Source organism: Sprattus sprattus, assembly GCF_963457725.1.
Source record: "Sprattus sprattus genome assembly, chromosome: 7".
Classification (NCBI taxonomy): domain Eukaryota; kingdom Metazoa; phylum Chordata; class Actinopteri; order Clupeiformes; family Clupeidae; genus Sprattus; species Sprattus sprattus.
The window spans coordinates 5,191,184-5,211,696 of record NC_137926.1 but is presented as its reverse complement, the minus strand read 5'-3'; the positions used below and the strand labels follow the sequence as shown (position 1 = coordinate 5,211,696).

At 43.0% G+C, this 20,513-nt stretch overlaps 2 protein-coding genes across 2 annotated transcripts in view; both read right to left on the bottom strand.

The window, feature by feature from the left end:
• The window catches only part of LOC308367543 (rapamycin-insensitive companion of mTOR-like), a gene marked incomplete at both ends in the record, with an annotated part of 50,586 nt that extends 48,229 nt beyond the window's left edge, over nucleotides 1–2,357 (bottom strand). The window contains 2 exon segments of the mRNA XM_080841478.1: nucleotides 2,238–2,333; nucleotides 2,336–2,357. Coding sequence (XP_080697604.1) covers nucleotides 2,238–2,333; nucleotides 2,336–2,357 — 118 coding nt within the window.
• Nucleotides 2,358–3,247: 890 nt separating this feature from the next.
• Nucleotides 3,248–19,791, bottom strand: fyb1b (FYN binding protein 1 b). Its single transcript, XM_080842590.1, has 18 exons — nucleotides 19,726–19,791; nucleotides 14,908–15,838; nucleotides 13,063–13,201; nucleotides 12,472–12,542; nucleotides 11,643–11,665; nucleotides 11,097–11,143; nucleotides 10,407–10,536; nucleotides 9,977–10,136; nucleotides 7,548–7,668; nucleotides 7,105–7,124; nucleotides 6,926–6,998; nucleotides 6,031–6,068; nucleotides 5,832–5,898; nucleotides 5,262–5,355; nucleotides 4,178–4,340; nucleotides 3,976–4,009; nucleotides 3,565–3,596; nucleotides 3,248–3,340 (listed from the first exon to the last, which is right to left on the bottom strand). Exons 1-18 carry the CDS (start codon nucleotides 19,726–19,728, stop codon nucleotides 3,318–3,320), a joined length of 2,169 nt encoding a protein of 722 aa, XP_080698716.1. The 5' UTR covers nucleotides 19,729–19,791; the 3' UTR covers nucleotides 3,248–3,317.
• Between the last annotated feature and the right edge of the window lie 722 nt (nucleotides 19,792–20,513).

Sequence of the window (20,513 nt, the reverse complement as noted above, 5' to 3'; positions counted from 1 at the left end):
ACAGCAACAGTGAAGATCAGGGCAGATAAATACAGGTAACCTTCATCTGAGGGCACCAACTTCCTAGCCTGGTGACACCAGCCTACGTATTTCCGCCTGAATTGATTTCAAGCTCATACTCAGTCTGGCCCAACCCCATTGACAATCGTCTCCAGAACTCAAAATTTTGCAGGACCAATCAGCGAACAGTTCAGAGCTGTGACGCAAAACTCGCCTTGGAGGAAAAGACACGAAAAGCTATCGGAAAAGTTGTCTCAACTCTCGAGAACACCAGACAATTAAAAGGAGAACAAGAGTATTTTCTTGTAAGTTTTATGATTGGAAAGGACGTCGTAGCTCTTCTCCCAACTGGCTTTGGGAAGAGTTTAATCTACCGAATGCTTACCAAAACGTTGCTGATTGGTTAAGGGAACTCCAATGATTTTAAACCTCAAGCTAAGCACCCGCCCATCTCGGAAACGAAAATGAACGGGGTTAGGCCAGACTGACTGACGGAAAAAAATGGAGTCACAGGCTGATAATGGCCAGGCTACCAACTTCCCAATAGTTCCAACGAATCTCGAACGCAGAACAACGCTTGGCTACAAGTGGACAGTTGGAAGGAGTTCACACTTAATTCCAAAACCAACAAGTGTGTTTTCAAATAGACCAGCACAGAGAAAGTGACTCATATTTGGCTGTCAACACACAACGAGGTTCAAGCAGCTGGATTTCATGAGCCATTCTGTGCCAAGTGACCGTGAAGTGTGCTGCCGTTGTGTCAGCGTTCATCCTGACACTTCTGTCAAACACTGGTAAACAGGATGTGAGTCATTTTGAAGTCCGGCTCACTGCAGCGGTTATGCAAAGGTCATGGGTCAGCCCCTAAGAAGTCAAAAGGTCAAAGGTGAACTGCAGCTCACCACAGCAGGGTTGATTCTGGGGCAGTTAGTGACTCATGCGAGACTAGACCAAAGACACACACACCTTGCAGAAACAACAACACAGACCCCGGCTGATCACTGGTCAACTAAAAATAAAAACAAAGAACACAACGTCTGCACAGTGTCGATGCACATAGTGTGATCATCAACATCTCCTGTACCCAGGAAGAGGAGGAAGAGGAGGAGGAGGAGGAGGAGGATGGTGGGGGATGGATTAGGTGTCATAATGCATTCCAGCTCCAGTAGGGCATGAGAGAAGCAATCTTCATCAACACAGCTGACTCAGACGCCAACTCTGCCAACTTAATTTTGTGCACGTCTTACTTGTCTCAGCAGCGTCTCCACACACACACACACACACACACACACACACACACATTCCTCTTCAGCTTCAACCTTTCCACAGCCTCTCTCTAAAGCACACAACACTACTTGCATCAAACTAGTCAAATCTACTTTAAACACATCTTCTAAGAGACATCGTGCCGTGGTAAGAGCGATGACATAATATACTATGACCAATGGCATACTATAAACAAGTACAAGAGGACATTCTACACGTCACGGCGCTGTGTGAACAGTCATTCCGTTCGTGCATTGTCCAGACATCCAATTAGGCCAATCCATAACGAGTTGGCTGGCTAAGATAATTGTTGATGTTTCCATTGCATTTGCATTCCATTATCGATCTGCAGTCCAGCCGCATTGACCCTGGCGGCGGAGTAGCGCTGGTGCGGCCCTGCCCCATCGCGAACACGCTACCGCCTCTGTGTTTACACCAAAGGAATGTCCATCATATGTGGGTGTCACAAAACAAGTTCGCACGCTCTCCTGTATTTGCTGTCAACTACAAATCATGCGATAGCTCGTAATACTACCGCCAGCCTACACTAATAACCCAGATTTCTTTGCTTTACTGACTACTTTGTATTAACGTGCTTGCATCACGATATCTGAGCAATGATGGGCATGACCACGCACGCCATGCCGAACATAATATAAGGTTTGCAGACTTGTATCAGGCACATATCACATCAACATGTTTTATCTAAAGGCTAACTTACATTAGCTGTCCAGCTAGCAAATATTATGTTGCTTGTAGATAAACATTAAGGAAACAAGGCGACACAAAGAGAATAGTTTTCACATTGTGATACATTTGCTGAACCACCCATTTTCATATAAATGTTTCCCATAACTTAAATGTATTCAGGTTAAAATAGATTATTCAGTTGTGAACATCCATTCCAGTAATATTATACAGCTAGCTCACAAGTAAAAGGCAAGTTGTTGCCCTGCCCCTGCCTCTCTTACCTCTGGTGAGATCGAGCGGTACGTTTTCCTCCCCGCTGTCATTCCGTCCTGTCAAAGTCCACACATTAATAATTTGAAAAGTTCGCTTTGGCTTTATACAGAACAATAACAAAGCATCATTTATTCAGTAGTGACAGATTCCCACGGTCCATGGAAACCGATTTGTCTCACCTCGCATCCGTACACTCCGGATAGGACGGCCTCGGATGCTGACCGCCATGTTTCCAGACACATTCACAACACCGGAAACAACGGAAATTGTCGCGAGAGGATCCCCGCCACCCCCGCCCACCCACTTCTGTCTACGTTCTGCACCCGCTCGCTCTGGCTGGTTCGCTGGCGCTGTTGTTGCCATGTTGGAGGAGTGGAGGTGAGCAATGTGTATGTCCTTTCCACTTGTGATAAACAAAGAATTCCGTACAGGCAGGTATCAGCTCCAACAAGTAGCCTTATGTCATCTCATGCTAAAGCCAGACAACAGGTAGGTGACTAATCCGGATAACATTTGGATAAGGAAATAGACTTAGAAGCTACATTAAAGACTGTTTATTTTATTTATTCTTCAAAACGACATTTTACAAGTTAACACAAGAGAGGGCAAATGCAATACTGCTTGCAACAGATGTATAATGCAGTCCTATGCAGTAGCTGTTTACACATAGCAAACTTTAAAGCCAACTCAGTAAACATCAGAAACATTATTCATCATTAATGGTGCAGCAGGTCTGCCAACAGTGAGACCCTCATGTAGGCCACTGACACAACACAATAGTAAATTCACTATACATTTCACAGGTAATAGCCTTGCTGTCATATAATAGGGAAAAATTAGCTAAAGAAACTACAGAATGAGTAAGAACAAATAGCATACTATTGAATGATACAGTGCATTGACCCTTCACTGTGACTCTCGTGGTTTGTAAATTGTGTTGATCTCAAAATGCCAAACAATTCTCCTGTTGCTAGACACAACCAATAAATAAGCGCAGCACAAATTGGAACAACAACAACAACAACAAAAACATAGCTGAACCGTTCAAGGATGTGTAGAATCAACAAACTGGCACAACATGGCATCCATCAGTCATTGTCATAGATACAGTCTGAAAATGAATGAGAAAGACCATAAAATGAATAACTGAAAAAAAAAATCACCTACTCATAGTTTGTCAATAAGTTGACCAATATTGTCTGTACAGTAAAGTGAAACATCAACTGTATTATTTTCAATTTGACAGAAATATAAATAGCTGTCACTTTCATTAAATACACAACTTTAGCATTTAACTGAAAGGAATCTGTCAAATAATATAATGCTCAAACATACCATCCCCAATGTCATCATAAATATCAGCATCCCTGGGAAGCAAAGGAATAAACAACAACAATTATTAAAATCATTTTTGAATCTAATATCTTTACTCTACATTTGTGTGTGTGTGTGTGTATGTGTATAAATGGTGTGTGTGTGTATGTGTATAAATGGTGTGTGTGTGTATGTGTATAAATGGTGTGTGTGTGTGTGTGTGTGTGTGTGTGTGTGTGTGTGTGTGCGTTCATGTGAGAGAGAGAGGGAGCGTGTGAATGTGTGTGTGTGTGTGTGTGTGTGAGAGAGGGAGCGTGTGTGTGTGTGTGTGTGTGTGTGTGTGTGTGTGCGTTCATGTGAGAGGGAGAGGGAGCGTGTGAATGTGTATGTGTCCTATCATTAAAAGTGAAAGCAGTTTTGCATGGCACTTACTCTACTACAATGTGGCTGACTGAAACATATCCAACTGAAACAAACACACACACACACACACACACACACACACACACACACACACACACACACACACACAGGCACAGAGAGAGAGAGAGAGACACACACACACACAAACATTAGTGTTAAGCTGGCTTCAGTAATCAGGAAATCATTTGAATTCGATAATATCTCTACTTACATTTGCCCTCTGAGTTCCTGCAGACTATCTTGTTGTCAACGGCTTTGATGATGACATCCAGGTGCTCTCCAGGTGTTAAAGGCAGGTCCTTGCCTCCCCACTTTTTGCAAGACAGAGTGGGGAGGATGATCACTTGGTAGAGGGTCTGGATCTCACCCTCAAACTGCAAGCAGGAATTGATACATTGTTGATCGTGTAGTGCAGGGGTTTTCAACTGGTTTTGTCCCAGGGACCACCATTCTGACTAGAAAGTAATTTGCGGCCCACTGATGTTTCTGCACGCCTGTGCGTGCTTGTAACTGCCGCCGCTATGCCCCCTCCCCCTGCACAGATATTATTATATATTTATTTTCACAATATTCACGAGTAATCTGGAAATGTGTTGAAATATCAAAGCAATTTTATAAAAAAAAAAATTCAATGGTGAACTGATGAACATAGGCTCATGTCGCGGACCCCCTGCAATGACGTTGCGGACCCCTGGTTGAAAACCCCTGGTGTAGTGTGCTCTATTAAGAAGCGATACATTGTTGATCGTGTAGTGTGTTCTATTATGAAGCGATACATTGTTGATCGTGTAGTGTGCTCTATTAAGAAGCGATACATTGTTGACCGTGTAGTGTGCTCTATTTTGAAGCGATACATTGTTGATCGTGTAGTGTGCTCTATTATAAAGCAATCTGACACTTAGGCCATATGTCACTGACGGAATGCCAAAACCTCAGTGTTTGGGTATCAACTGTGTTTCAGTTCAAACATACTTACTTTCAACTGCGTTTCAATTCAAACATATTAACTTTCAACTGCGTTTTAGTTTAAACATACTAACTTTCAACTGCGTTTAAGTTCAAACATACTAACTTTCAACTGCGTATTAGTTCAAACTTACTAACTTTCAACTGCATTTCAGTTCAAACATACTAACTCAACTGCATTTCAGTTCAAACATACTTACTTTTGAACTTCGTTTCAATTCAAACATACTAACTTTCAACTGCGTATCAGTTCAAACATACTAACTTTCAACTGCGTATAAGTTCAAACATACTAACTTTCAACTGCGTATCAGTTCAAACATACTTACTTTGAACCTCTTTCGGAAATCCTTTTCCTCCTTTTCTAATTTCTTCTGCCTTTTGGGATCCTTGTCTTCAATCTTTGGCTTAAATTTAGGCAGACTGATAAAAAACAATAATGAATTAAATGAAATGAGAAGCTGGAAGTCTCCCTTTAGTATACCAGTAGTATAGTACACACAGAGATAATAAGGTAAGTCAATGCATACTTTAATTTCTTCTTAAAAATATATATATAATAATATTGATAATAGGATAATAATAAATCCTTCAGTGTATCAATGAAGGAAGTGAAGGTTAAACACAAACATATCCATGATCACAAAAATAAACACACATGCACACAGTATGCATACTTAATTTAACCTATATTTAGATTACTGTGTGTTGTGTGTGTGTGTGTATGTGTGTGTATATATATATATATATATATGCACACACAACACACACACACACACACACACACACACACACACACACACACACACACACACACACACACACACACACACACACACACACACACACACACACACACACACACACACAAGCTATATATATAAAAGAGATCCACTGACCTAGAGATGGGAGGAGGAGGGGGGAAACCTTGTGAATCCACGTCATCATAAATCTCTTCATCGATATCTATATAGGAGAAAAAGACAGAGGAAAAACAGTTCAAAGCCTCATGTCAGTGACCATAACACCTGTTCAAAAGTGCTGTTTTTATGGGTGGAAGACAGACAAGATGAGTGAGGGGTGTGAAGTAGTGATTACCAGAATTTCCCTCTGTAAACTGTGCAGGAGGGGCCACGCTGAAAAACACCGATATGAAATCATGCTTTAATGCCACCAACATCCAAACTGTACAGGACAGCAGTCAAACGAGGAGTTTGATAGTTCGATTGTTTGAACACACCATGCAGATATGATGATATTGAGTGTGTGAAGGGAACACATATTGATAAGACACAAACAAACAGGGTAATTGGATACAACCAGGCAATTTGCACTGGCTCCACATCTGATCAATCCCCAACCTAAAGACTTAATCATTTATTAATGTCAGGAATTTGGAAAAACATTTCCTCCTATAATGTGCGAATTGACTGATTCATTGATTGGTGTTGATTTTCATTGGGCTAGTTGATTGATTCGTTAATTGGAATTAGTATGATTAAAATGAGAGCCAAGGGGTTAGGAATTAGTGACAGTATACTGTCCTGGTCCATCTTACTACAGTGGGCATTACTCAGTATTGTTGCCTGGGGCTCTGAAGAACTTCTGGAAAAGGAAGTTGCGTGCTTTGGGAGGGGACTTGGTGTCCTGTGGGTCAGGCCTTCAGAAGAGTATGTTTGTGGAGTTAGGTAAAATCTCAACAAGACAGAAACTACACATGCTTGCTAAGAGACGTCCACTCACGCACGCACGCACGCACGCACGCACGCACGCACGCACGCACGCACGCACGCACGCACGCACGCACGCACGCACGCACGCACACACACACACACACGCACACACACAGACACACACAGACACACACAGACACACACAGACACACACACACACACACACACACACACACACACACACACACACACACACACACACATACACACACACATACACACACACACACACACAAACACTCTAACAGAAAGGCTCTCACTTCATTAAACTTGGATCGTCCAAATCGTGATATATGTCGTCCCCTTCATCATCAGGTGGAGGTGGTAAGATGACTTGGAAAGAACAAAGGTAGCCACATTCATTCTCCATTACATCACTGATTTCACTGGAAGTGTCTCTAACATGAGCTACTCTACTAAACACAGGTCTCGTACTCACCTCCTTGACCATTGACTCCACTGAAAAGCAAAACAAAACAACTTTCACTTAATTTGAATCATTTTACATGCATTACATCAAACCACATTTTTATCCAACTTTATATACTGCTACATATTGTAGTTCTTTCTGCCATCTGCCTTCAAAGTTCAAAGTTCAAAGTACTTTATTTGCCATTGTCACAAAGACAACGAGACATTAGAGGCAGCAACAGACAGCTAAAAACTTAAGTTGCTGTGGACATCTGCCACAAAAATAATAATAAATAACAATAATAAATAGATAAATAAATATCTCTAGTAAATTTTAAAAAGCAATATATATATATATATATATATAAACTTATATACACACAATATATGCCTTAAAGCAGTTACTGGTTTTAAATTAATTTGTTTTGTGCAATCTTCCATAGTCTATTTGCATCCGCTTGGCCTCTTTACCTGCCAGTATCATTTTGTGGGGCAATGTCATCATACACGTCAGGATCATCAATTATTTGGCCAGGAAGTCGTTTTAAACTCTGGAAGTCAATGTCCACCGAGTCTGTTTTCACATAGCCATCTGAAGTATGAAGAGGAGTTAAGAAAGAATGGTTAGAACCTTGACGATGATTACAAATGTTTTGCAATAAGGGGTATAACAGATTGAAAAGGGTACAAAGTTTACAAATCAGACTTAGGCTCGTTTCTCACTGGCTGCGTTGCCTGTTGATTTTCCGTTCGGCGCCCATGTTTACAGGACAGAGCATGCTCACTGCCTGTGTGAGCTGGGCGTCTCCGTAAGTCATATAGAGTTTTAGCACGCAGTCTATTTTTCACGCTTGAGGTAAGGCCTCCGGCCCGTTTCACACTGGCTGCGTTTCGTGCGTTGTTTTTTAAGCCGCGCCTGAGACGCCCGTGTAGGGCCTCATGTAGGCATTGTGCAAGCTGTTAGCATGGGCACCAAAATGAAAATCAACAGGTTACGCGGCCTGCAACGCCTGCATTGTGCATGCCTGCATTGTGCATGCCTGGTGTCTGCGTTGCAGTACTGCTGTGTCTCGCTCACCTGTGTTTATTCACACTGCTAACGTTTCACAGAGGTAAACCACACAAACATTTGTACATTTGTTGCAGTAATCTGCCTCTGTGCCATCTGGGAGTCCCTGGGCTCCTGCATTGAAGGGTCATAGAGATGTACTGATACAGATGGACCTGTTACTTATCCCAGCAAGCAAGCCTTCACAGGCCCTGTACGGGCCCCCTTAGGGCTGGCACAAGGGCCCTTTGAGGGCTGCCCACGGCGGGCCCCTGAGCTTTTGCTCATTGGCAAAGTGCTGGCCCCTCATTGCTGGCCCTGCGTGGGCAGCCCTAACATAGCCCACAGTGCCCACACCGGGCCTGTGTAGGATTGGTGTGGGCTGACCCTAGCCCACAGTGCCCACAGCCTGCCTGCATGGGGCCCGTTGAGGCTTGCTTGCTGGGGTGTCTCCGCTCCTTCATTTTGCTTTACGTGCCAGCTGCTGCCACGTGACACGTTACGAAAGTTGTGAGGTATGTGACCGGCTGAAATGGCCTAGCGAGATGAGGGTACTAAAATATCTGTGCAACTAAATCAAAATATACAACTGGTCAGCTTTCTGGTCTGCACTTTTCAGACCACGTGTATTGACGGCCATTTTCAAAGGCAAACTCAATGCAGAAAGATAATGCTGGCAGTAGCAGCGCCACAGAAGATATGTCAGTAGTGAGAATAAACACACACATCCGAGTGTGAAACGAAGCACAACGGCATCCTGAGGAGGCAGTGTGAAACGCAGCAGAACTGCATCTTGGGGAGAAAGGTGTGAAACGGACCTTAGACCTGGTTGGGTTTATGTCATGCATGTGCAGTGTAAGTACACCACAGAGCATCACAGCGCATGTTTTACCAAGCATACTTAAGTTCACTGCCAGTGAGTGTGACATGTTTTACCATGCATACTTAAGTTCACTGCCAGTGAGTGTGACATGTTTTACCATGCATACTTAAGTTCACTGCCAGTGAGTGTGACATGTTTTATCATGCATACTTAAGTTCACTGCCAGTGAGTGTGACATGTTTTATCATGCATACTTAAGTTCACTGCCAGTGAGTGTGACATGTTTTATCATGCATACTTAAGTTCACTGCCAGTGAGTGTGACATGTTTTATCATGCATACTTAAGTTCACTGCCAGGGAGTGTGACATGTTTCATCATGCATACTTAAGTTCACTGCCAGTGAGTGTGACATGTTTCATCATGCATACTTAAGTTCACTGCCAGTGAGTGTGACATGTTTTATCATGCATACTTAAGTTCACTGCCAGTGAGTGTGACATGTTTTACCAAGCATACTTAAGTTCACTGCCAGTGAGTGTGACATGTTTCATCATGCATACTTAAGTTCACTGCCAGTGAGTGTGACATGTTTCATCATGCATACTTAAGTTCACTGCCAGTGAGTGTGACATGTTTTATCATGCATACTTAAGTTCACTGCCAGTGAGTGTGACATGTTTTATCATGCATACTTAAGTTCACTGCCAGTGAGTGTGACATGTTTCATCATGCATACTTAAGTTCACTGCCAGTGAGTGTGACATGTTTCATCATGCATACTTAAGTTCACTGCCAGTGAGTGTGACATGTTTTATAATGCATACTTAAGTGCACTGCCAGGGAGTGTAACTTCTCCCTGGTACGATTGTCCAATCATCTGCTCATGGTTCAAAGCAGGCTTACAGGAAACAAGCTGAATTGACCCACATGGTGTGAAAACATCTCAGGATGCTTTGTTTGAAGACTTTCTGATCTCTTTCCTTGAGCACCCTATCACTTAATCCAACATGGACTGATAGCTACTCACAGGAGCCATCTTGATTCCTGGCAAGCCAGCGGCCCTCTGGGTTATCTCCAATGCGGATGATGTCGATAGATTCTCCCTGCTTCAGGTTAAGCTCGTTTTTGCCACCTTTGCAGTCTACTCGTGCTTTGCCATTGTGGATGACCTGCAGGGGACCTGTCAGCTGTTGTGCACAAAGTAGTAGCAGACAAAAACAGTAAATAAGTGCACATAGTTTCCCTGGGGCTTGTTACACAAATAAGAGTTTTGTAAAAAAAATAAAGATTAAACATAACATAAAATGATTAACATATAAAGATTGATGTTTTGTTTATTATGTCAACCAAATGTTCACCGACAGTCTCCATGGCTTATATGTACACCGTGGTGCAAATGGTTCTCATTGATCACTATGAAAAGTGGGTGCAAGCACTCATCTGTTCCGCAAAATCACCTTGAATTTCTTCCGGGCGTCGCTATCTTTTCGTTCACGGTCTTTCTGTTCTTTCTTTTCTTGTTCAAGCCGTTTCTTTTCTTCTTTTTTCTTTTTGTCTTTGTCCTGTTCCTTTAACTCATTTTGCTCCCTGCGAAGAGGAGAGGAGAGGAGGAGAGGAGGAGAGGGAGGAGAGGAGGAAAGGAGGAGAGGAGGAGATGGAGGAGAGGAGGAAAGAAGGAGAGGGAGTAGAGGAGGAGAGGAGGAGAGGGAGGAGAGGAGGAAAGAAGGAGAGGAGGAAAGAAGGAGAGGGAGGAGAGGAGGAGAGGAGGAAAGAAGGAGAGGAGGAGAGGGAGGAGAGGAGGAAAGAAGGAGAGGAGGAGAGGGAGGAGAGGAGGAAAGAAGGAGAACGAGGGACTGAAGCTTGTGTGGCCTTGAAGGACACCGTAGTTTTTTTTAGGAGCACTTTGAACTGAATATAACACATTTTTGATACTACACCTAAATCAAATGTTTGATTTTTAATCTGTGACACAGAAGTTTGATTAATGTTGATATGACATCCTTTGTTCCCAATAGCCTTTATTATATAACATTCTGTACAAACTCATGTGTTTTCCATTCTTCCCACAAGATGGCAGTGTTTGACATCAGTTATTTTCATATTGACCTTTGTCATTGTCTTGAAACTTGTATAGAAAAATATCCTACCATTTTTCATCAAGATCCTGATACAGCTCCCCATCACTTTCACTGTCCTGCTCCAAGACAAAGATGAAGAGGATAAGTTATAATGTCATATTTTGGATGACCAAAACAGTTCATTCAAATATTAAAAGTGAAAGTAAAAACACAGAACCCTACCACCGGTCACAGAATGTTCAAGTGAAATGAGTCAGTGTTTATTGGTACCGTAAAGAGTTCAACTTTTCTCTTACATAACAATCTGCTGTATTTCAAATAACGGCGAAATCTTGAGTCATGGTACGCTGTTCACTGTGTTTTCACAAAATAATTTGTAAGACTTAGAAGCAAACCAGTGCTTATGGTAGTGCAGATGTCTTCAAAGGGACCTTTTCCACCAGCATGGATATACAGAGAATCTTTTTCCTTTTAGCCTTTTCTTTGCGAGTTAAGCAAGACACTCTCTCAGGCATAGCTGACTACTGGAATTCCCCACGGGGTTTTGAGCCTGCAGCTGAGTTATCACATGCACAGGTTCCCCTTAGAGTATGTGTGCAATGACCTCTCTCTTACCTCCTGTCTCTGACCCGGGTGTCCTAGAGAAGGAAAGACACAATGTGAGCTCAACCAGCAACAAGAGGTGGATAGCTTGTAGATAAGTCATTAAAAGAAGTCAGAAATATTTTCGAAAAGGTGCTGTTTTGTGGGAGATTCAGAATCTTTTCGATGGAAAGCGTTAATATCCATTGCCCTTTCATAGGATGTTCAGCTGAGATGTGTTTATTTAACCTAAGATTGCACATTTAAGGATGGTGCTTTTTGAAGACGTCCTTGGCTGAAACACTTTGATCGTAATTGTACATGTTGCAGCTCTAATTCAAACAAAGGCCTTTCAAATCAATTGCACTTAAGTCCTCTTAATGCCTCTTATTTTGTTACAACAATGACATTCAATGCTAAAACTGAGGATTCAGAGGCACTCGTAACTGTTTGGCTAAGACGGGATCACAATAAGCACGTTCCAAAGGAGCCGGGATTACAATAAGCATGTTCAGTGACTGACACTCATAGCTGATTGGCTGAGGCGGGATCACAATAAGCATGTTTCAAAGAAGACGGGATCACAATAAGCGCGTTCAAGAGAAGACGGGATCACAATAAGCACGTTCAGTGACACTCGTAGCTGATTGGCTGAGGCGGGATCACAAAAAGCACGTTAAAGAGAAGACGGGATCACAATAAGCACGTTCAAAAGAAGACGGGATCACAATAAGCACGTTAAAGAGAAGACGGGATCACAATAAGCACGTTAAAGAGAAGACGGGATCACAATAAGCACGTTCCAAAGAAGACGGGATCACAATAAGCACGTTCCGAAGAAAAACTAAAGTGAAGATATTACCTCCTATTGGGAGCGGTGGTGGGTTCATGGAGACAGAGTCATCATAGTTGTCTTCTGGCCCAGGCTGGAATCTAGAGGTTAATAGTATATATTGGTGATATACAGCTTGTTTGCAGGGGAGCACGTATGGTACTTTTTAATGATTGACCATAGGGCACAATATAGACAATTTTTGTGTATTTTTTCCTACAACATCGATAGTCAGACCACAACTTTCTGCCAACAGTTATTTTGGATTTTTGCATTTAAGATGTCCCATGTCATGTGAATCCCTAAACAAGTCATATCATTCAAATAATAGTTTTTTTTCTCATCAGGTGGACCTACACAGGCCTGAACTATTGTACCAAAAAGTACCAAAAACAGTGAAATCCCTTCAAACCAAACTGCTTAACCATCCAGCCTAACCAAACTCAAACGGCAGATTATTCTGCCCAACTACATGCCTACTGACCGGGTTACGTAATGCTAACGTTGGCATAGAAACTGTCACTCAAGAGTCATCATTACGTCACCCGGGCTCTTTTAGGCATCCGGTGCCTTCTTGGCTTGACAGAGCCACTCCTGGGCACCTTCCTGCCGGCTACTCACATGGCTCCGGGAGGTCTCGGGGGCAGGCACGGGGGAAGGGCAGGGGGCAGCGCAGGGGGCATTGGCCCAGAGGAGGCTGCTTGGCTGCTGGGGTGAGCAGCAGGTGGAGGTGGGGGGCCTCCTTTCCTGAACCCGGGACCTGGGGGGGGCGGAGGGGGATGGGGGGGGGGGGGGGGGATGTCTGTTAGTGTGCATAACTGTGAGCTGTGACCAGCGCCATGACAAATTAGATTTAATTCATAGACCAATGCCATATTTCTTGTGCAAAATCAGTGTGAATGTGAATGTGAACTTTTTTCACCTAACAGTTTTGACCCAAGAAATCATGAGTTATGGTTCAAATAGAGACTCGGCACATAGAGTTTCATGTCATGACAGCTGTGGTAGGTTGAAGCAGATGCTTGTTGAGGTTACGCTTTTTTTAGAATCCTCAGCAAACGTGCCAGGGACCAAAAATGAAACGTTTCCCGTGTTGCTTCCCATTTATTTATAAAAAACTTGCTTTCAGTAAACTAAAGCTAACATTAAAAAGGAGAAATCAGAGGGGGGAAGTTGAATGTGTTAATACAGGAAGTTGTGTTATTTGTCCCCTTCTCTTTCAGCACCAGAATCTCATGCGTTGACAGATGAGGCATGTGTCCATAAAGTATGTCTACCTCATGTGTCCACTAAGTATGTCTACCTCATGTGTCCACTAAGTATGTATGTATGTCTACCTCAAATGTCCAATAAGTATGTCTACCTCATCGGTCCAATAAGTATGTATGTATGTCAACCTCATGTGTCCATTAAGTATGTCTACCTCATCGGTCCAATAAGAATGTCTACCTCATTTGTCCAATAAGTATGTCTACCTCATCGGTCCAATAAGTATGTATGTATGTCAACCTCATGTGTCCATTAAGTATGTCTACCTCATCGGTCCAATAAGTATGTATGTATGTCAACCTCATGTGTCCACTAAGTATGTATGTATGTCTACCTCATGTGTCCACTGGGTATGTCGTATGACCTATGTCGACCTAACTCATTCCTTTCCACTCAAGATCTCATGGTTCAAAAAGGAAAAGGCTATGCATTGATCCTCTACTGTGCAGAGACAGTGTTGTTAGTAAAATATATCAATGGAGAGAGAGGCAGTAACTGAAGGAGCAAGTGACACCGCAAACTTCAGCAGCACAGATGCCATTGGCTTGCTTTGGTTTTTTTGGGGAATCTTATGACTTCTCAAAACACTTCCTTAAAGCAACAGTATACACTATGCAATGTACCACTTTTAGATTTTTTCATAGGCAACTAGTTTTGGTATCATCTCCAAATTCATTTTGATGGTACGTATATGGTCATGTGAAGGACAGATAGACAAATATGACTTTCCCACTAGACGTCCAGGCTATGCACAGTTTAGTTCTGTGGTCCGGGTCTCACCCCCCTCACAAAGACTTTTGGCCAAAAACTATAATAACACAAAAGCTAGCATGCTAGCAAGATTTCACCAGTGCCATCAGGGCAGTTGATGGTGTTTGCAAGGATTTGACATGTCTTTTAGGTATGCGTACAACTACTACCTGGCACTACCGAAACGCCCCATTATTGCTTTAAATGTAACAATAAGGGATGGTAGGTGAATATGTGAGATGATTTTTTTTTAAGCAATTCAATTGTTAAGAGTTGTTATTCTTTCAGTTGTGTTTGTCACTGTCAACTTTATTCCAATAATAATAATAATAAGCAAATTTTTAAGTCATTTTTAAGTCTGCTGTGGTTAGGAAAGTGTTTTTTGTCATAATGAAAATCGTCATGTTGCCTTGTGTTAAGGCAAAAGGCAAAATGCAAAATGCTTACCCTCAGCTGAATTCTCTGCTGCCATGCCTTTACTGAACCTGTCCAGATTGACGTTCGGGGGTCTGTTGGGCTTAGCAGGGGCACTACCCAGGGCAAAAATGTTGGGCAAAGGGTTCCTTTTGGGGGCAGAGGGATCATCACTGAATGCGTGGAACCCCAGTTCACTGGGCCTCTTGGTGAGGGCGGGCTTCTGGAAGATGGGAGGTGGAGGTTTTGACCCGACTGCCGAGTCGCCATCTATCCCCTCCTCCCCTCTGTCTTTGTTGAGAAAAATGTTCTGAGCAGCCCGAACTCCCAATGGCTTCTGTGGTGCGTCCGACTGCTGCTGCCGGATCTGGTTGAAGCTGCTCTTGGGCTTTTGGGCCAGGGGTAATTTTGGTGGGATGAGGCCGCCGGCGGCAGCACTGTCCTCAGGCTTGGGGGTGTCTTTGAGCCACGGCAGCTTTGCCACTGCTGGGGGGGGCTTCGGGATAGTCGGCCTGGGGTCGGCCATCGCCCCCGCCATTGCCGCCACGCCCAGCGTCGGCTTGTGCAGAGGCACCTTGGGAAAGGGGCTCTTTGGCGTCTCACTGTCCTGGGGGGCTTCGCTTGGCTTCGGCCTGAAGGGAAACTGTTTGGCGAAACTCGTCTTGCCGTCCTCTTGCGCTGCCTCGAACCTGTTGGCCAGCGCCTTGGGCCTGGGTGACTCCCGTATCTCCGGAGCGCTGGTGGTGGACGCCGTGCTCTTCAGGTAGTTGGGTTTGGGCACGGAGGAGGCCGCGCTGCCGGACAGGCTACTCTCCAGCACGGGTTTCTTAGCATTGATAGGGGGTCCAGACGATAGCGTGGGGTGCACAGGGACCTTCGGCCGACTCCCAGGCGCTGGCCCATCGCCGGGGGATGGTCCTGAATTGAAGCGAGCCATCATGGCCTTCACGTCTGTCTTGTTGTCCTGGTAACACAGAAAGCAAAAGCTGAAAAAAGCATCTAAGGCAGGGGTCTCAAACTCAGGCCCCCCCAAGCAATTTTATCCGAGCCCGCAAAAGTTCCATTAATTAAAAAAAACTAAAAATAGTTCCATTGATTTAAATGGGCCACACCAATGTTTACCAGAAAATCTGGCCCCCCCAATGACCAGACTCGATGCTCATCTCTCATCGGCCCCCGGGGTAATTTGAGTTTGAGACCCCTGCGAAGGCAAGAGCTCTTTACAAATAATTATAAAGCAAAAGCTGAGAAAGGATCTAAGGAAAGACCTGGGCAAAGTGCGGCCCTTTGACTGTCCCTGAGCGGCCTGCGGAGGTCAATGGTAAATTAGGAATCAAACGTAAATACCTGTACTTATTATACAAGCAATGCCATACGTGTTTTTACTTTGCCTGCACCACATTTTCATACCAGTGGCAGTGAATCAAAACCATACAATTTAATGCTTTTTATAAAGAGATAACATTTATATTGAGCAGAATCGAGTTCAGCCTATTGGTCCGGCCCTCCACAACAGTTCCACTTTCTCATGTGGCTCCTTCAGAAAATGAATTGCCCACCCCTGATCTAAGGCAAGAGCTCTTTTTACTAATAAATAGAGGTGTGGACAGATATGTGGCCGGTGTCTGTGTCCTTTGATAATAGAAGTGGGAAGTTCATGGTAGTAAGTGTAGTATCACCATGGTAGTATCACCATGGTAACAATGAGAACCAAGAGCTTACTTAGTGAGTTAGCGTGAGCTGTTAAATGTGCTATATAAATGAATATGACTTGACTTGACTTGACTTGAAAAATGTCATGTCCTGAAAGAACAACAGAGCATCTGTTCGAAGTAAATGCTTGACATTGAATCATCACTGCCCCCAGTGAGTTATCTCAGACAAGATTGTTGTTTTTCTCTGCTAACCATTACTCTTCTGAAGAATCCTAGATACCTTATCTGAAGCTGACACAGTTCATGTGTACACTTCAGCTCCTGCAGCTGTCTACTGTGGACCGGATCATGATTGGTCTACAGGTCATCTCAACCAAACTACTGTGTGTGTGTGTCTAGGCCATAAACATTTATTTCATATTTGGTTCCTTGTCTATTAAGTGAGCGTCAGATAAGGTGGTGATTTACTACTGGACTAAAAGAAGACTTAGAAAAGGTGTAGGATCTCACTGTTTTTAAAATTGTGTGGTAAAGGACAGCCTAACACTAACACACTACCACTTGCCATCCAGACTGCTCACCATATAGTTTTGTGCCGAAGTATAAGAACAGCTTTCACAGCAGGAACCAATATATTTACATTTACATTTACATTATATTGCCAAATACATCAGTCAGCAAGCTAGCTAGCTGTTATCGGAACAGACTGTGCTGTTGTTTGTGTTTGCATTGCTCTGGAACTCTGTTAGCTGTTTGCTAATTAGCCTCCTAGTTTTAAACAAAATCTCCATGCTGCTTCTTTAAATGTAGTATACCGTTTTATACATCAAATATGAATAATGTTAGGAGGCTGTATGTATAGTGAATTGCAGAAAGAGGATAGCCAATTTCTGGAGAGGTGGAAGGTTGCTGTATGTGCCTTGAACAGCTGAAAACTCTGTTAGGGAATCAATAAACACTTTTCTGCAGTTGCCATGACAGCAGGTGAGCTTCATTTACATATCCTGAATGAACATGCAAATGTCATCCTGACAAACAACAGTTATTTCTCAGGGATGGCATGTGGAAACGCGTTCTCACGCGGCTCCATACGAGAGTATGTGTTTTTGCCTCCTGTTTACGTTCCCACACACACAAACGCAGGTGTGTCTGCAGTGGCGTGTCATGGTTTGGATGAAGGGGTGTGTGAGGCAGGGTGGGCCCTTTACCAGGAAGCACTGATAAGGCATTCTTATGTCAGAGGAGCGACTGTGAGGAACACATTGTGCTGTTGACTTTTCAGAGTCCAGCGAGCCACAAAAAATTGAGAAATGGCTGCCTGCCCCCCCACCCCCTCCCCCCCCCCCCCCACCCCACCCTCGGTCAGGCAGAAAATAATTCCTCACGCAATGGTGGACTGTCTGTTTTAAAAAAAACAGCACTGTCTCTGGATAACTCTGTGTTGAAATAGAGCACTGTCTCTGTGGTGTTGTTTTCATGACCCTGTTTCAGTTTGAAGCATGAGACCACAGAGGAAGTTAGTTCATGTGCACTGGGTGCTTGTTGGTCAATAATGGGTTTCCCACAGTGTCATCACCTCATCACATTTGGCACAAAAATGACACCAAATGTTAGATTTTAAATGCTTGTTTAGTTTCCATTAACAGGGAACATGGACTTAATATCACTAATAGATAGATACCCTTAAAAAAAAATATGCAAAGTGGTGTCCAAACAGTCTACAGTAATCTTTTGGGTTGTGTGAGTTTTGCCATGGCACTTTGCATTTTTAATGTTGCTAGTTGCTACCAAACACAGGATGACAATGAATGCTCCTAGCAATTATTCAAAGAAGCCCCTTGATAATTGCCCCCCCCCCCCAAAAAAAAAGATTCACAGCAAGTTGGAAGCAGGACGTTAACTGCCCTTATCACTATTGAGGAGAGTACTTTATGTTAACTTACAGTAGGTGCCATGGAGGACACTACATCTAGATCTAGATCAAATCATAGTCGTAGCACAGACTGTACTCTAGACATGTGCATGGATGGCCACTGTAGTACTAATCTATAATCATGGTGTGTAGTACGGGATAGGGGGAAAATGCTAACTAGCAGTTCTCTAAAATGAGCAGTACCAGCATTAAAGGCACCCAGTGCAACTTTCGAGGCTTAAAAATAAACATTCAATTTACACGTAGTAAGTTTCAATAACTCCATACCATTACATACCGACATTCAAGCAGCAAAGATGAGACGTCGTTGTGTGGTGAGAACTGATAGAAAATCGATTACAACAACAATCGCCGCCATTTTCTTTATTTTTTGTAACCTACAATAAATAAAGCAGGCTTCCAGTCAATGGAAAAATGGCTTCTCCCCACCGGCGATTGTTGTTGTTTACGATTTTCTATCAGTTCTCACCGCACAACGACGTCTCATCTTTGCTCCTTGAATGTCGATATGTAATGGTATGGAGTTATTGAAACTTACTACGTGTAAAAAAGACTAGAAATTGAATGTTTATTTTTCATTGAATGTTTACATAAAGTTGCACTGGGTGCCTTTAAATGCAAATCTAAAGAGGAACTCGGGTTTCATAAGCGGACCAAAGATAATTTATTTGTGTTTGTCTCCATGCGTTTGTATGTGTCCTTTGAATGTTTTACGAATTAGGAGTTAGAATCCACAGAATGAAAATGGATGTATATATAGATGGAGGATGAATAGAATATATAAGTTCAAGATGTAATGGAAATGATTTACTTGATATACAGTACATAAAAAAGGTGTCGATGTGAATATGTGGACACTTTCAGTGTTGAAATCCCCCGTGAGAATAATACTAACATTCTAAACAAGGCTCTTCTATCTGGATCTAATCACTGTACAACATAATAATAATAATAATGATTAATTTTATTTTTAACGCACTTTTCATTCCAAAGAATCTCAGAGTGCCTAAACATGGACATGGACCATGGCTTAAATCTAGTCACTGTTCAACATGAACATGGATCATGGCTTTAAAAATGGATGTGTCACCCAGTGAGAGGTTAAGACCACAGCAGCACATTACCAAACCAAGAATCACCATTTCATCATGATCTCAAAGACCGACACCCCACATTGCACTTTAGTCTACACGCAATGGCTTATTCTGAATCACAGATGTACTAAAATAAAGGGTGTGAAGAATATAGAAGAGCCACACTCACCATGACGGAAGAACTCACAGGATCCTTCCCAGTCTCTACATCAGCTAACACAGACTAAGGTACAGTTTTACATGAGAAAATGTTCTAGTATAGTATGGCTGTAAGCAGCTACTGTGTGCGTGTGTGTGTGTGTGCGTGTGAATGTATGTGTGTGTGTGTGTTTGAATGCTAGTGACCTTCTTGGCTGTCCGCTGCGGCTACTTCCCCTCTGTGGCGATAGGCTGGCTAACTGTCATTACAGGAAACTCTATCAGTTGCTTCATCTTCGTGTATTTGCCTATTCCATGCCTGTCGTTCTGCCATTTCCCCTCCTGTCGGCTAGCAGCTCTCCCAAAAGCCTTGTGTAGGGTGTTTCCCACTCCATTGCCCCCGCTTGACACAGCTGCAACACCCACAAAACCAATATAGTTCACGATTAATTACAATGCAGTAATCGAAAGCCCTCATGTGATAATAAGGAACCAGGGAGACTCCAGTGAAGTGAAAAGAAGAAGTCGTTTTGAGGCCGCAGTGAAACAGTGCTGTACACACAGTTTTATTCGTTTGGACAAATCGGCAACATCTTTTCATGCCCACTGGTATACACTGTGACTAATTTGAACACTGAGAAGCCACTTCAAAGCAAACAGACTCTATGGAGTTCGTAAAAATCTTCACGCTTTAACACACTGAAATAACAAACTTCTTCTTCTTTCTTTCTTTCTTCGGCCTGTACCTTATTATTTTACTGTTTTAAAGTTTGATGTATTGCCATTTGCCACATGTGTTTGCAGCTCAAAGCTTAAACA